Source organism: Electrona antarctica (genome assembly GCF_951216825.1).
Source record: "Electrona antarctica genome assembly, chromosome: 16".
In the NCBI taxonomy this organism is placed as follows: Eukaryota; Metazoa; Chordata; class Actinopteri; order Myctophiformes; family Myctophidae; genus Electrona; species Electrona antarctica.
In genome coordinates, this window is record NC_136797.1 from 41,840,222 (window position 1) to 41,858,028 (window position 17,807).

At 40.5% G+C, this 17,807-nt stretch overlaps 1 protein-coding gene across 1 annotated transcript; it reads right to left on the minus strand.

Annotated features, from left to right (window-relative positions):
- Nucleotides 1-1,820: 1,820 nt before the first annotated feature.
- Nucleotides 1,821-17,374, minus strand: rad23b (RAD23 homolog B, nucleotide excision repair protein). Its single transcript, XM_079523585.1, has 10 exons — nucleotides 17,155-17,374; nucleotides 13,408-13,489; nucleotides 12,713-12,792; nucleotides 9,689-9,855; nucleotides 8,906-8,961; nucleotides 7,748-7,875; nucleotides 5,914-6,058; nucleotides 5,557-5,684; nucleotides 3,715-3,891; nucleotides 1,821-3,092 (listed from the first exon to the last, which is right to left on the minus strand). The coding sequence occupies exons 1-10, from the start codon at nucleotides 17,218-17,220 to the stop codon at nucleotides 2,979-2,981; spliced, it is 1,143 nt and encodes a 380-aa protein (XP_079379711.1). The 5' UTR covers nucleotides 17,221-17,374; the 3' UTR covers nucleotides 1,821-2,978.
- Between the last annotated feature and the right edge of the window lie 433 nt (nucleotides 17,375-17,807).

The following is a 17,807-nucleotide window of genomic DNA, read 5'->3' on the forward strand; positions in this document are numbered from 1 at the left end:
GTGTGACTACCTGGTGAGTGGCGTCTCCCATACGGTGTTGGCAGATTTTGCGAAAGAAACGGAAAATAAGACCAAAAGAAGTGAGCTTCTTTAAGCCCAAAAGAACACACGCACAACGCACACACATGTTTATTTTTATAATTATGTTTTGTTTTTATCATGATAGATGTACAGTAGGTTGATAGAGAGGGGTGGGGAAGACATGCAGCAAAGGTTGTCGGGATCGGGACTCGAAACCGACCAGCCTAGGTGCCCGAACCGCTAGGCCGCGAACCCTCTTATTGGCTAGCTATGCTGCTGCTGTCAGAAGTAGTAGTATTAGACCGAATACGGCCACACGCTAATCAACACAAACACTGTATTTATTAGAACAGGGGTTCTCAACCCGTGGGTCGCGACCCCTCGGGGGGTCGCCAAATTATTTTAGGGGGTCCCCAAATTATTTAAAAAAATATATATATATATATATATATATATTTTTTTTTTTTAAATTTCACGGTTTTTCAAAAATAGCAGACCTACAAGCTCATAGCGCGCCACTCGGTGGCGCGCTATGAGCTTGTAGATCTGCTATTTTTCAATAGCTAAATTATAACAATGCTTAAAACACCAAAAGGGGTTCCCGCCCAAAATGGTTTAAGGTTATTGTAGCAGTCAATTTATATTGGGGGTCGGGAGGGGGCGGGGCGGGGGTCCCGAGACATTGCCAAAGCATTTCCGGGGGTCCCCGGCCAAAAACGTTGAGAACCCCTGGTCTAGTCTATACCACCAAGATGGCCACCAGGGGAAAGCGGGTGGCCTTTCTGATAGTAATTTCTCCCCATTATGTTCCATTGTGTTTCAAGATGTTATTAAACATTTTAAATTCAAAAGTTAATATATCCTGCATTTTTTTGGTGAGCGGGGAAAATAGAACCTTTTTTTTTTTTAGGTAAACAGGGAACAGAACCATTTTTAGTTGAGTGGGAACATAGAACCCTGGGAACATAGAACCCAAACCTTTTTTGGGTACGCGGGGAACATGGGTACCACCCATTTAAGGTCTGTAACAAAAAACAAAATCGACTGCAATAGCATATATTCAGTCATTTTGATTTAGCTGTTAATCTTATCTACAGTGTGAATAAATTAAAAAAGCATCTAAGGCCTCATTCATTATAACCTCACCACTTTGTGCCAGTTAGTTACTCATTTGATTTGTCATCTATGCTGCCCTCTTGTGGTCTACAATGTATACAGCACATAAGGTTCTGCTCCCCATCTTGATACACATCATTCTAGGAACACAATTATTACTTAGAGCACGAAAGTACTGCGATCGGCCGGGTATGTATGCCGGTGTCCTTCAACAGCCAATAAGGGACCACCATTCTTGGTGACGTTACTAAGGTACGTTTCAAGGATGACCAATATCAGAGCAGCAGTCGTACCAGCAGTGGTGAGCACACCTCATGGGGAGCTCTGCTTGGCCTACTTGTGTGCAAGGCACAAGTTGGCTTTTCTAGTTGCATTCTGGTACGAGTATGAATTCACATTATCATGAGTCTCCTCCCCAGGGACGGATTAACCCCCGCCTGGGCCCCTGGGCCGATCATCTTTTGTTTTGGCTTGTACGATTTCCCCATTTTTTATTCTAATTCAGTTGATGTAACTTAAGTTTGATATTGGTAATAAAGTGTACACTTTGTGATACTTTAGATGTTAGTTTGTTACTCCTTTCTAGTGTCTTTAGACTACATCATGACAATGTTTTAAATGAATGCAAGTTAACTCAATTCTCATGACATACTTCAAACTCCTTCAAATAAGAGTCAAGAAAGTCATGGCATAGATTAGAACTTTATGTACAGCATATCGCATAGAAGCAAACAAGTTTTTGTATATTTTAATTCTGTAAAAATGACAGGAGGGATGGTATGTCACAGGGCCTACATGTATATAGATGTTTCAGGATTATAGACTTTATTACATAAGCCACAATGATGCCCGTCTTCTTACAAAGCTGTTGTCCACAAGACACACTTTGATTATTTGCATGCAGTCAGATATTGTAATTTTACTAGAAAATATATAAAACAAAACATTTACCATAACATGTTCATCATCATTTAGAAATCTTTAGTAATCAAAAACTGCTGCTATAACATCTAGGAATCGCAGTAACTGCAAAGTGAAAATAGAAAATAAACGAGAACATAACAGGTGTAGGAAAATGTCACCTTCCTACAATAATGGTCCAAGTCATTTTTTCCCCCCCAAGTTTTTCAGAATACACGGCTGTCTGTTAACTACACGTAACATAAGAGAATTAAAAGGTTTAAGCCAATTTGCATTGCATTTGTGACTTTGGCCTGACTACGGCCACATTTTAAAGATTAAGCGATTTCTTGTTCCACCTTGAAAAGATGTAAAGGTCACATTGCCTTGTGTGACTTAACAAAATAGGTCACTCTTGGCATAGGCCATTATACTACTGGGGTTCAGCATGATCCTTTCAATAAGGATATATAGTCAATTTTATTAGAGGTGGCCAGCATCATGAAGAGATGATTTAGGCATGAGAAATATATAAATTTCATTTAAAAAAAAGAAAAAGACTGAGGCCATTGATTTAGGAAGGTGACGAAAACCTCCCTAATCCTGGAGTCAACTACCTTTCATCATCCTATTTGGTAGATGCTGTTTTGTTTATCTTTTCCTAGGATCATTTTGGTTTCATAGTAGCCATCAATACAGATACATTGTGAGATTTACTTAAATGTTTTCAATTTTTAACTGATCAGAACCAACAGTTCCTGTACTGTACATGTACATTTTAACCACTGTAACCATAAAACATGGTTAAGTTCTTGTAAATATGTCTCTACATAAAAGAAATTAACAAAAATGTAGAAGGCCTGTAATTGTTTGTGCATCCAATGTGATCAATCCAAAAGCAGAGGTTGGAAATAAAAACAGTCTAAATAACTACGGCTGTATTAATCATCGTCAAAGTTCTGTTGTAAGAGGAAGTTTGCTGCCAAGTTCTCGTTCTTCTCACAGGCAAAGTAGGCTTGTATAACAAGTCCCTCTGGAAATCCTAGAGCTTTTAGCTGGAATGACAAAGACAGAGGTTAGAAGTAAGATAGTAACCAAGAAGAAGCAGATTGACTGTACATTTGGGCCTTCTCTTAATCAACTGACAGTAGAGCACACTCAGTCATTTTATTGGGTGAACTACTTATTTAAATATATCATGTCTGTGTATTTAGTCATATCTGCCCCATGGAATGTTTGATCACAAAGCCTAAAAGGCAAAAAGAAATGTAATTTTGATATACATAGTTTATTAAATGTTTAAAAACAATTAAATTGCTAATCGCAATTATTTGTATGATAATTCATCCTAAATGTATACTGTACCAAAATACAGAAATCACTGTAATTACACTAAAACAGTGTGGTACATTTTAAGTGTTCTAGCAAGCGCATTCTTTTCTGTGTGTGTACCGTCTTGTGTATTACTAAATAAATGTTTAAGTACAATGTTAACTTTGTGTTTAGCTCCCACTCTGCGCTGTCGTGCGCGGAATCTACAAACCGATCTACAAACTCACAATGTATCGCATCAGGTCGCATTGTGAGCTTGTATATCGGGCCATTTCCGGTGTGCAAGAAACATTGTGCGACGGAGTAGAACTAAAACAATGTCAAAGCAGGTGGTATGGTCCTCACCCTTTCAATGGCCTCTTTCTCCTGGGGAGTTACTTGGATGTAGTTCATAGGGTTTCCACTGGCGGCATCACCTGTTCCACCTGCACCAACCCTGCTGCTGCTGCTGCTGTCCTGTACCCCCTCTGGGTTGGGCTCATTCAGCATCTGGATGAATTGTTCCTGATGGTTGCTGATCTCCTACAGGAGGAGACGTCACCAGTGTTGCCATTTTGCCTATTACAAGCGACTTTCGGCATGTTTTTCTGTAAAGCTGCTCCTAATGTTGTTTAAACCAGTTTGTTTTCTCAAACATTTTCATGTCAAGGACATGGAATCCCAAATTAATATACATTTGTTGACAGCTGGTGGTTGAAATGTAAATTTCACTTTGTAGATTTAGTCAAATAAAATATCCCTTTGAAGAGCTGTAAGTGGAAGAGGTATCCACATCTGGCACCAAGCCAACCAAGTCAATTCAAAATGAGCTCTTGCCTCAACCAATTCAAAGTAATCTTCCTCTGTGTACAACACATCATCGTTTTGTTTTTTGAGATTGTTTTCCCACAGAAAACAGAATGTTCTACGTAAAAAACGTAAGATACTACGGAACCCATAAAAATGTACTAAGCACATAGTTTGGCATCTCAGCAGACAGCAAAGCCCAAGTAATGATCACAAACTGCTGCTGCAGAAAGAGAGATGGCACTGCAAGACCTTGCTTTTCGTGATCAGCTAAAAGGTTAACAAACGTTAGCGTTCAAGAACCTATATGCACTGAGCCATAGGAAAGAAACATCGTGTGCTGCTAAATGTCATCTACATTCCTGCTGCAGTAACACAATTTGTAATTTAAGACAGACAGACTTGTCATGATGCTTTCGCCGGGTTGACATTACCGGTAACTCCCACTACTTCATTGTGACTGTGTGAGACGAATGCTACTCTAAAACAGGGGTTCTCAACGTTTTTGGCCGGGGACCCCCGGAAATGCTTTGGCAATGTCTCGGGACCCCCGCCCCGCCCCCTCCCGACCCCCAATATCAATTGACTGCTACAATAACCTTAAACCATTTTGGGCGGGAACCCCTTTTGGTGTTTTAAGTTATAATTTAGCTATTTAAAAATAGCAGATCTACAAGCTCATAGCGCGCCACCGAGTGGCGCGCTACGAGCTTGTAGGTCTGCTATTTTTGAAAAATCGTGAAAAAAATAAAAAAACAAATCTTTTTTTTTTTGAAAATAATTTGGGGACCCCCTAAAATAATTTGGCGACCCCCCGAGGGGTCGCGACCCACGGGTTGAGAACCCCTGCTCTAAAATAATCCACTGTAACATCTAAAAGCGTATTATGATAAGATTACAAGTGTAGTTTACTTAAGAATGTTTCCACAAACAGTCGCATTCATCTTTTATTTTCTCATCAGAAGGTATTCTTTAGTATGACGTGCCGTGGTCATCCTCATCTACACAGGCAAGGAGTGAGCTTTCTGACGGCGATAACACGTGGAAAACTGTCCTGATGTGGAGTGTCGGTCATTGCGATGCGACATAGCCTGAACCAATCAAATAACCAATAAATAGTAGTAGTAATAGTAATCACTTGTGACGCAATGACATGCACCGAGTGTGCGCCGATGTGCAACGGGACATATCAGACCGCTGCTAGTTTTATCTAAAATGATAACCGTAAATAGCCCATCTACAAGCTACCCAACACGTTGCGCTGCGACGTGTTGTGAGCTTGTAGATAGGCTGTTTTCGGTGGGCAACATGCTTTATAGAAGACATGCATGGGCTTCCATGGAATGCGAATGACTGAAATCAGCCGTGGCGACTGAGAACTTGAATCCATGGTGTTGGTACCTGCAAGAGCTCTGGGTTCTCTCGGCCTATCTCCTGCAGCAGGGCTGGAAGCAGGCTGGCGTTCTGTTGGATGAGCTGCCTCATGGTGTGGAACTGGGGCTGGCTGGCCAGGTAGCTCAGGGGGTTGCCTGGAGAACAGCAGGGTCATCATCAATCAATGAGCCTGTACATTATATTTATATATATATATGCATCGATTAACCACTTATGCCCCATTTTATACTTCATAACACGTCGTGTTAAGTGTAACATTGCATGAATTGAGAGTATCAGAGTTCTCAAATTCTGCACAAACCCAGGCCAAACCTGGAAACTACATTTCTATTAAATTGATTATTTTTAATGTGTTGCAATCACCTCCACTGTCACCCTGTGAGGAGCCGGTTGTGGAGGGAAGACTCAGACCAGCTGTGGAAATGGCTGCCGTTCCTCCTACTGGAGGAGGGGCCACTGTGTCGGCCCCTCCCCCTCCTGTGCTGCGTTCCTCCCTGGCTGGGATGCCCTGGACAACAATTAACAGGTTGAATGCCTGCAGTGTACGGTGGTCTAATAGCCTAGACTGCTAAAGGGGCATTCCACTCATTTTCAACATTTTACTATGTCATTAATATACCTTAGAGCCGTTGTGTGGAAATAATAAAAAGGTACCCCCATTCTGTGTTTCCTAGAACTAGAGGTCTGAAAAAAATCATTAACATGGTGAAACGCATCTTGATGATGTCATCAAGATGTGTTTCACCATGTTAATGATTTTTTTCATAATTACAGTTCTAGGAAACACAGAATGGGGGGACTTTTTATTATTTCCACACAACAGCTCTAAGGTATATTAATGACATAGTAAAATGTTGAAAATGGGTGGTTTTCCCCTTTAAGCATAACTTTACCTTTGAACAGCCAGACTGTTGAGTTGCTCGTCATGAAAATCCACGTTAAAACGGTGTAATCGCTTGTTGTAGTGTTGGAAAATATTCCAAGGTGCCGATCACAACAACAGCCCGGACGGGCACTGCTATGCAACTTTCCCCATTGTAAACAGGGACTCAATTTCCCCATGACCGTTGGCCGGCGCGACCAACCTTTTTGCGATGACGTTATCAAAACATGTCTCATATCCCTTTCTGTCCGGTGGTATGACTTAGCACCGATTAAAAACGTGGATTAAACAATGAAAACATAACCCGGGCAACTCTCGAATCGCAGCGAAGTGTTCTACAATGAATTCACTCGGGCAAATCGTGAATAGTACGGTAGTCAAAAATATATTGTTCGTAATAGATTTATAAGGCCAATAACCCACTTTCTCAGGTAGGTTTTTTTCTTTCATATATTGACAAACCAATAAGATTTCCCCCCCCCTTTGACTAAATTGATTAGTCTCATTAACCACTTAACCCCGTGTTATCTTTCATTGTACAATGGTGGAGTACAACAAAAGTGAAAATAGCCAATCTGAATCAGCAAGCTCACGTGTCGCAGATAGGTAGTGATTGGTATAAATAATCATTGGGACAGTCATTCATCGTCTCACAGAGGGTTAAAGCACCACCTTTGCCACTTGAACACAACACACATTGAGGTGTAGAGCAGTATGTGTCGCACATGGGCTTTATTTCACGCACGTTTGCGTGCGACTGTTCTCGGCAGACCAGGCCACACAGCCGGACATCTGGTCATCCTATATATATATATATATATACACAAATACACATGCATGCACTTCAATGCGCTTATGCTTGTGTGTTTGTTACACATTAGCTGTAGTGTAAGTAGCCTTGCCGAGCCATGAGGCCCATAGGGCAGGAGCCTATCTCCTGTTTCTGTAGTGTGAGGCAGCTTGATGTACAAGTACACCCCCTGGACATGACGCTAGTATGTCGCAGGGACTTACCCCCAATCCAACCCTTGATGCTGAGTGTCAAGCAGGGAGGCACTGGGTCCCATTTTTAGAGTCTTTGGTATGACCCGGCCAGGGATTGAACCCCGACCTTCCAGTCTCAGGGCGGACACTCTAACCACAAGGCCACTGAGCTGGTGCAGCTGTAGTGTAGCATGGGTATACAGGTGTAGTGCAGTATGACGACGAGTTCACGTCAGATGGAGTGCAGTACGAGTACACAGCAGCCACTTGATGTAGTGTAGTGCAGCATGTCGAGTACACGTCTCTATACGTTGGTGTGGTCGTTCTTACCGAGAGCAGATACTCCACAGCTCTGTCTGGGTTGTTGTAGCTGGCTCTGAGAGCCGCCACCACCTGCTCCCTCTCGTAACCCATCAGCATCATCTCCACCACCATGGATTCATATGACTGGCCCGTCACTGAGAAGTGAACACACACACGTTTGTATTAAAGGGGAAAACCACCCATTTTAAACATTTTACTATGTCATTAATGTACCTTAGAGCTGTTGTGTGGAAATAATAAAAAAGTCCCCCCATTTTGTGTTTCCTAGAAATGTAATTATGAAAAAAATCATTAACATGGTGAAACACATCTTGATGACATCATCAAGATGTGTTTCACCATGTTAATGATTCTTTTCAGACCTCTAGTTCTAGGAAACACAGAATGGGGGAACTTTTTTATTATTTCCACACAACAGCTCTAAGGTACATTAATGACATAGTAAAATGTTGAAAAAGAGTGGAATGCCCCTTTAATATAATTAGGCTTGTGAGGACATAAATATTTTGGCATGACTGTCGGTTTTATGAATGCTTTCCTTTTCATTCTTGTGCCCTCTTTAAGCCTAACCATAAAGCCGAAAATGGCCATTCTACAAGCTCACAACAGCACAACTAATTATAAATCAGGTATATTACTCATTTCTGTGCAAAGCATATGGTTGATTTAATGTTTTACCTGCAATGTTTTATATTGTAAACTGTTCTTGGACTGCAGAGAAAACAAAGTGTCGGTAAAGTAAGTTTCCCCACATTTGACCATAGAGGGGCCTCGAACACCGTTAAAAGTGTCGCTGACAGCAACTTGATTTATCTTTTTGTTCCCCCCCGTTTTGTTTTGCTGCTGCAAACAACACCAGTGCCCTTGGAGAACAATAAAGTTTGTATTCATTACGGTCACACAAACAATGTCAAATGCTCAAATTTCACAGGCAGACAAGAGGAGGAGATGGTGGCCGCACTGGCCGGCGGGTAGAGAAGAATGACGTGACATGACTACTACTCAATTTCAGCCTCATTAAAACCCTCTGTTCGATATAAACAATACAGACACAGTTCAAACAAGAAAGCTTTGCACTCGGTAGAGTGCGTGTCTCTGCCAACAATGTAACCGAATTATAATCTATATGACATTTTCTTGTTGGGACAGTTAGTAAGGTCTTACCAAGAGCTGAAAGTGCTTCATCGATTAAATCAGGATTAGTCCCCTCTTCAGTGGTGCTGCAGGAGAGCAATGAACATGTAATAATGAATACAAATAATGATTTGCATGTACAAATGATATAACCGAGACAACGGATTTAACCACGTTATGTTTTCAATTCATTTTATCCGGCTATAGCGTTAGTACACAACATTAAGCATCATAATATAGTGGGTGTCCTGACAGACCTGATCTTAGAATGAAAGTGCCAGGATGACAGAAGGAGAATGAAAATAGTGCTTAACCCATTTTGGGCGGGAACCCCTTTTGGTGTTTTAAACATTATGTTATAATTTAGCTATTGAAAAATAGCAGATCTACAAGCTCATAGCGCGCCACCGAGTGGCGCGCTATGAACTTGTAGGTCTGCTATTTTTGAAAAATCGTTAAAATGTGCCTTTTTCTTTCCGAAAATTGTCATGATTTAGAAAACTTTTTTTTTTTAATTTCGACGTCAGGCCTGAATGGGTTAAACAATTGAAGTGATAATGGTTTCATTTAGTGTTTGTGATAACGCGTCGTGTGTTATACCTTCCACGCCCATATATAGACAAGTTACCAAACCTCTTGTATATTTCATTAACTCAACAGGGCGTCTTTGTTTTGTGAACGTCATCGTTAGAACATTTTCAAAACCTTTCACATTTTAAAAAAAATCCAAAGACTTGAAAATGCTCAAAAGATATTTTCGCTCTTTGTTATATGACCAAGTGTCTAGGGCCTAAGTAGCCAAGAGAGATATACCCTGTAGCTGTACACGGTGCAGCAGTTGTGGGAGGACTGTCCTCCGTCTTGTCGTCTTTAGGTGCATCTTCTGGTGGGGTGTCATTGCCCGACGCCGACACACCTGGAGCTGCTGGGGATGATGTAGTGACAGAGCCTGAGTGTGCAGCTGATGGGGCTGGTTTAGGCTGCAAAGAAGAAAAAGAGTGCCTTTAGGACTGTGCGAAAAAAATACTAACTCAAATGTCATTACATTGCATAGTGATACCATCATTGTTTTAGCATCATGTTAACACGTTCCCTCCCATTACCCTAGGCGGGATCATGAGGCGCGAAAAAACAAAAAAAAGAGGAGCCCCCTGGCCAACCAGGAATCGCCCAGAGGGGATTATTTTTTTATCAGTGCAAGCTTGGATTAATGTTTTAAACACCCAAACATTGTACTATTTTGAAAAAAAAAAAAATTGTACAGAAAGTGTTAAAATTATGTTTTTATGTGGCCACCCCAACCAGTTCATTAAGTATACCTGGTTTACACCTTAGCACCAAAGGCTTTCAGCCTTCAGGAAGAAACCAAAAATACACAGGAATACATATTTGAATAATTCTAATCTATAGTCTATTAGAGTAATGTTAACTCCATAGACACATACAAAACAGAAAGAGTACAAAAAGCACGGCACTCCATCTTTAAAAAAAGAATGTATGCATTAATCATTAAACAATGAATGTAATCCACATTATACTGAACAGAGGCGGATCATTACCTGTCCTGGTTGTAATCTAGATGAGTTTAAGTGCAAACACTTGACCCTGGGGTTAAAGTCCCACGTGTTGGCAGAGTATAAAATGATCTTACACAATACCACACTCCTGATGAATTCAGTAAAAAGCATAAAATTACACCCTGACCTGGAGTTCATGCCTTCATAAGTTTTCCATTACGTTACTTCTATTAAGTCTTTAACCCATTAAGACCTGAGGCCGAACAGTTTTCAGAAAAATGACAAACCTTTTCAAGTCAAGGACCCCCAAAAACTATATGCATTTGGCCACGGACCCTCATCTTAAAATGTTTGTTTCAGGGACCCCCAGAAGCAAATATTTGAGTTAAAAAAATAAAAATAAATTGCTTTAAAAAAATACATAGATTCAAAAGATCTGCATACATTTTCATGATTTTTCTATTTCATATTGTGGCATTTAGTGATGCGCTATGAGCTTGTATATCCGTTATTGAATAGCCAATATAAAATAATGGTTAAAGTGGTTAAAATCTAAAGTGACAAAGATACTTTCCCGGTCTTAATGGGTTAAATGGCTTTAAGGTCAAAGCGGTCAGCTTTTTGAGGCAGTCACAGACTTGTCTTTCCACAGACACAATTACATTTGTCCTTTATTGTAAAATGACATGATATTGTCCTGGTGTTCATCCTCTTTTTTTTCTCTCCCCATCACTAGTGCCAACCCCTTATTTCTGGTGTGGTGGGGGTGTAGACAACCACGTTTCTCCTCCTATAGTGTACAAATCGACGTCATGGCGCCCGGGCCAAACCAAAGGCACCGTGGAGGAATAAAACCCCATTGTCCATGGTTGTGGGCAGTAACCAATATTTAAAGTTCCATTTCATTTTAGAACAACCCAATGTGCTACACAGCTACAGCAATCAAGAAAACCTTTTCACAATGTATGCTGACTGCCCACCCAGGCTAAACAACTATTTCCCTACTGGCATTTGGCACAGCAAGAGAGACTAATAATTGTGTTTAAATATCTCAATATCTGGCTAAATAACTTTACCCAAAAACATAATTCCGCACCCTTCACATACAGTATCACTCAAATGTGTCACAAACTGTGACCCATCCTGCATACAGGCTAGAGGCTAGGGGGTGCATACTTAGTTTAGACTAGTCATTGGTTAGACATGGGTTAAGGTTAGGTTTAGGTCAGAGTAGTATAAAAGAGAGTAATGACACTCCCGTTGACTCTCATTGTAACAATGGAATGCGGAAGTGCTCCTTCTATCTCAATGGAATAGTTCCAGCCATAGGAGCAATGTTTGGAACTATCGCCCATAGGCACCCGCTTTGCGGCGAGATCAAAGCGTGTCACCACTCTCTTACTACATTACTCTGGTTTAGGTGTGCTGCCCCGTGGGAGGTTAGGTTTAGGGTGAGGGTTTGAGATAGGTTACATGAAAATATGCACAAAACTATTCTTCTGCTTGTCAGAGTTATGACCACGGTCATAGCTGTGACATGTACAGGAGGAGCACAAACAGCTAAGACATTTAAGTGAGAGGCAGGGAGGTTTCTAAAGCGAAATTACATTTGCCATATTTATTTTCAAACGCTGCAATAGACTCACAAAAGCCAAATAGACAACCTGTATTCTCCGTCTCTCTCCGTTATACACACGACGCACCTTCCTCCAATGACATGGAAAGTTAATTAACCATCTGCCATCGTCGGCGGTGGTCACAGTTTGAGCTGAACAAGGCCTCTTAAAATCAGACACACATGCATGGTTGAACATACAAGGCCATGGTTTAAATGTCGCTTCATGGCCAATCGTGGCGTTTTTACCGTCCGCTTCCACCGAGGGCCTTCCAGGACAAATGATCTAGGCGAGGTTTTATAAACCAGTGGTTCTCGACCTTTTCTGGATCAGGGCCTACTCGAAAATCTCAAACTCGTTGAGTGTTTAATAAGTGAACATCGGATCACTTTAAAGTCACTTAATCAGATGGTTATTGGGCAGCGTGCATTTCCACAACGTTTATATTAATGATCAATCAATCGTGTTTTGGCTTGAATCAGTGGAACTATGATTAACTGTATACTACTGTATAATAAAAAGGTTTTAAAGAAAACAAAAAATACAGAAGATGTTTGTTTTTAAGGTTATATTATCATCATAATCTTAACTGTTTTGCCAATTATTTGGGACTTGCTATATCCTCACAGCCCGGAGAAAGAGGCTATCTAATGTTCAGAAGAAGAGAGAATGAATATAAATTGATTTCTCAGACACACTCCTACCTTTGCAACCATGACAACCACAAAGTTCTTCTCATCTATTTTGTACTCTTTGAGCGCCGTGTCATCACTCAGAATTTTACCTAGGAGGAGAAAACATGAATGAGTGTTCATTAACAACCATGGACATGTTTTTACCATTTTGGACATTCAAGGTTTCTTACTGACAACAATGATACTCACAATTCTGTCATCATGTGACAGCACAATACTGGTGTCCTTAAACAAGGGCCCCCTATGCGAGTGAGTGGGAGACTCTGGCATGACCCTGTATACATTCGTTTTTTAGCATTGCTGTCGGGAGGAAACCTCAAAAACTCAATTTCTTTCTCTCCCATAAATCAATGCTATTGAACACTCTTTATGAAAAGCATTAAAAAGTGCTTCGGACAAAACCAGTCCATTGGACCCTCAAACTCTCTGCTACAGCAGCCAACTCCACCACCTACCCCCCTCTCAAGTAATTGACAATGTATAAAGTCACAATACCAACTTCGATGAGGCAGTATTTCATCGTTTTAAAAATATAAGGTTTTCTTGATTTCCTGAGAAATATATATTTTTCATTTCCTGAAAAATTAACATTTTGGAGTTGAAGGTAATGAAGGTATGTTCAAAATAAAATGGAGTGTTCAGCTGATATGTGACTAAAGCAAGTACTGCACTGATATGAGCAGGAATTCATCGTTATAACATACCTGCATATATCAATTTCTGTCCATCGACTGGAAAACCGTCCTTCCCCTTCTCATGTTCAATCCTTTCTTTCAATGTCTTGACCTGTGGAAACATATAAATACATGTTAAGTACCCTAAATGTTACCGTACAGAAAGTGCAGATCCCAATATCATTGGACAGAACATCTGGAGAGAGAACTACACAGAGACCATTATCATTATCACGGTTCATCGTGGTTCTCAAACATTTTCATGTCAAGGACCCTCAATATTTTAAAGCAACTATACAGAGAAAAACAAGCCCAAAGTAGAGTATAATGAGCAGACTTGGCCCAATGGACCCTACGCCAGTGGATGAAACAACCGCTTCCAAAGCTTGGGCAGATCTACAAGCTCACAATAATAAGGAATTTAAAAAGTAAAATCTGACTTGCCTAAACCAGTTTCATTCAGAATCGAGTTTTTTCTTTTGGTTGTCGGCCAAAATGTCCCATCAGTACATTCCTAAAAAAAAATCTATCACTACCAATTTCACCGAGATGAGCTCGTTCATTTATCACTTCATGTATCTGGGGTGAACAGGCTGGTTTGAATTGACTACAAAATGGGGGTGAGATTCTGTAGTTACTGGCAGTGTGTTTCCAGATTTTGAGAGAGAAATAAGCCACCATGATATCAGGTCTATGAAAACAAGTCTATAGGGCAAATGATCATTGGCTATTTACAGTTGTACAGTTACAGTTGTATATCACTCACCATATGCATCAACCATTTAAAAATTGGCGATCTACAAGCTTGCTATTTTCAAAGAAATCTTGATGTACAAATTGTGGAATGTATTTTGTAACATGTATTTGAATGGGGGTCCCTCCCTGGTACTCCTTGGCATGAAAATGTTTGAGCATCACGACCAAATAAACTACTACACTTTGGAAACAAGCCCAAAAAACATCAACCGGCAACTACCAATATTTACAAGCGACTTCACTTTACAGTCGATTATAATAAGCAGACATGGCTGGCTTCCTGAGACCCGAGGAAGAGTAGCTGCTGTCATGTACAGCAAGCTAATGGGGATCTAATAAATAAATCAAATCAAACCACTGGTCATTGGTGACCCCAAGTCTTCACAATCTGGCTTCCTAACGTCATCCTCAAAGATGACAATGCTGGCCCCTGCAGAGCCAGCATTGTCAAGATTACCTGAAGGATGTAGAGTAGAAAGGATGGAATGAACTGCCAACAGCCCAGACCGGTCCAATTCAACACTTTTGGAATCAGCTCAAGACACGCTGCACTGTACCACCTGGAGTTAAGTAACAAACTGTTGGCTGACCTGCGATGAATCCTGCTCAACCAATATATCTGCCCTGATCCGACTTCCTTTATTATTGACAAGATCAGTATCTGCAAACATGTAGCCGATGTGTCATTTTCCAAAATGTTCTTACGTTTTCAAAACCAGACGATCTACAAGCTCACAACACGTAGCAGATATGACAAATACCTTATGCACAGAGATGCAATAAATAAGACAACTACAAGACAAAATGTATGTTCAGTAAAATAAAATAAGCAGATCTACAAATTCCCATTGCAATTATCTAAAATTCCTTCAGATGAGGCGATTATGTAAGAATTGAGACATGCCTCCTGCTGTTTTGTTCAAAGAACACAGCATAAAAATGGCCAATTATTTCCTGTCTGAGTTGGCTGTTCTGTTGTGCACAGATAACGGCAATGTGGGCGCAGTTCACTGGAGACCCACCCACATAATCAGCATGTGTTGCTCATCCCACAAATGCATGAACAGTACATTACAAAGGGCACATCAATTTAAAAGGGGAATTCAATGGACAGAAAATACATTACAATGCTATAAGTAGTAAGTACAGTGAATAACAGAGCAAGGTTAGCCCCGTTTGGAACCTCACAATCCGCTGTACCTAGGAGAAAAGGTTCTGTGGCAAGGTATCCCTGCATAGGGTGAAACGGGTCGAGACCTCCAAAAACAGTGGTGAAAACCCTTTTTGCAGTATCGTATCCAAAATCACACCCGTGTGAAGTGAGGGGCTATCTTATCATTATACAGCATCATACATCATCTCATGAACAACTGAATTTATGTGATTGGTTTAAATTTACATCATATTTGGCAGACATTTGACCTAATTTCTCCTTTCATTTGTCAATGGCAAATATGAGACGTGTGCGGACAAGATTGATGTCATATTTGGCAGACATTTGACCTTATTTCTCCTTTCATTTGTCAATGGCAAATATTGAGACGTGTGAGGACAAAAGCTGTATATAGGAGGGGCTAGTGCCCCTAAAAAAGTAAAGGTATTTCTGCAGAGCTACGGATGATAAACTTAGTTGTGGATAGTAAAACTTTTAGAGCGGGGTGAAACCAGGCGCGTAGCGTGGATCAAATGATTGACTGGGCAAATTAGCACCGCGGGGATAGGTGTGAACGGTTACGCCAGTGGATGAAACAACCGCTTCCAAAGCTTATGAAGTCAGCCAGTGCCATGTTTTCCCAATGCAATCTTACGGAAGCAGTACGGTTGTGGATGGGGTTGACTGGCCACAGGCTGACTAAATAAAGCAATTTAAGCCTGGTTTAAGGTTCCAAACAGGACTAGAGCAAGGTCATGATCAAACACATATTTCCACAAACTTTCTGAGGGGTTTGCATGCAACCAGAAAGACTTACCAGTACACATTCACTGCCATTGACGGATAATTCTGTCAATTCGAATCTAAATCTAAAACCTAACCCTTTTGTTAGATTTTTTTTTTTTAGATATGTCCAGTCAAGTTCATTCTCTATAAAGTACATCTGCATATTACAGGAAGAGTGGACACCAAGAATGAGTGGGCAGGCAGTGGGCACCAAAGATGAGTGGGCAGGCAGTGGGCACCAAGGATGAGTGGGCAGGCAGTGGGCACCTAGGATGAGTGGGCAGGCAGTGGGCACCAAGGATGAGTGGGCAGGCAGTGGGCACCAAGGAAGAGAGGGCACCTCGATTTTAAATTGGCTATTTCTTTTTATAATTCTTTCCCAGAATGTTAAAAAATAAACTATTTTGGAATATACAATATTCAGAAAATGGTCTCAAATAATGAAAAGTATAAATGATAATTATGATAAATAGAACATAGCTACAAAACCTGTATAATATCCAGCCATTTTGGGCATAAAACTTGAAGGGTACATAAATTAAAGTCGTGCATGTTCAAATCTGTATACTAATAGTTTACATTACATACCAAATATCTTATTTTTGTAACTATTTTGAGAAAGAAATGTCAATGTGCATGTTCAAATCTGTAGTTTACAATTATTACCATTTTCCAAATATCTTATTTTTGTTACTATTGAGACTGTAACACCGAGCGAGGTGCCCACTCTTCCTTGGTGCCCACTTTTCCTGGCTGTTACCATTTTCAACTTGGTTTCCATCTTCTATGGGATACGTCTATGTGCTGGACCCGACTAATTAATTTACCTGAGTAGTCAACACAAGCGATTAATTAATCCGTCTCTAAATGACCCACCTGGCAACGTCACGTAACACTTTCGCCACGCAGGAAAGACTAGACGGAAAACTCGACTTAAATAAATAAATATCACGTCACAGTCTATTAACAAACTAGACTTGCCTTGGGAACTTGCAATAAGTTAATATTCCGTTCCAGGACATAGTCGACTCCCTGTGTCCAACCCCCAACGGTACATGACAAGCATTAATTCAAACACTCACCGTCTCCTCTCCGTCTATGTCTATTTTGAACGTCTGCTGCTGCAGTGTTTTCAGCGTGATCTGCATCTTGTTCGACGTTTAGTTGGACTTTCTCGGCCTCCCTGGTCCCTTTGAAACACAACTTGAAGTCTTGTTGTCTTCTCACTGCTTCATCATGAGCTGCTGACAACCGCCATTGCGCTTGTTTTGATTTCTTCTTCTCTTCTCTTCTCTCTCTCTCTCTCTCTCGCTCGCATTTTCTATCTACACAGACGGGAAAGGTTGGGCAGCAATAGCGCCCTCTACTGGTTGTTGTCAACACTCGAGAATCAAGAAGGTTACAATAATCTAACATGATAATATTGAAGCAAAAAATAAATACTACTTACTACTACTAATAATAATAATAATAATAAGAAGAAGAAGAAGAAGAAGAAGAAGACGACGAAAAGTGTAGGCTACAATGTTAATGTTATTGAAAAGATGATAGGTTTTAATTTAGGTTTTAATATGAATTGAAACAGCTGGTACAAGAAAGGATACATCTTTAGTAATGTCATTGATTTTGATCAACCCTTTTAACCAAAACAAGGATCAAGGTTTGTTTTTATATCACATCATTCACATGCATTTACAATTCCAGCTGTGGCAGCATTGCAGGAAGTGATATTGTT

What these genes read in the sequence shown, in the direction of transcription:
- rad23b (XM_079523585.1), bottom strand. Translation starts at nt 17,220, where the DNA reads ATGCAGATCACGCTGAAAACACTGCAGCAGCAGACGTTCAAAATAGAC. An exon ending in GCACCGTGTACAGCTACAGG is followed by an intron (nt 8,962 to 9,688) that starts GTATATCTCTCT and finishes GCTCTCCTGCAG; the next exon opens with CACCACTGAAGAGGGGACTA. An exon ending in CTGTGGAGTATCTGCTCTCG is followed by an intron (nt 6,059 to 7,747) that starts GTAAGAACGACC and finishes ATTGTTGTCCAG; the next exon opens with GGCATCCCAGCCAGGGAGGA.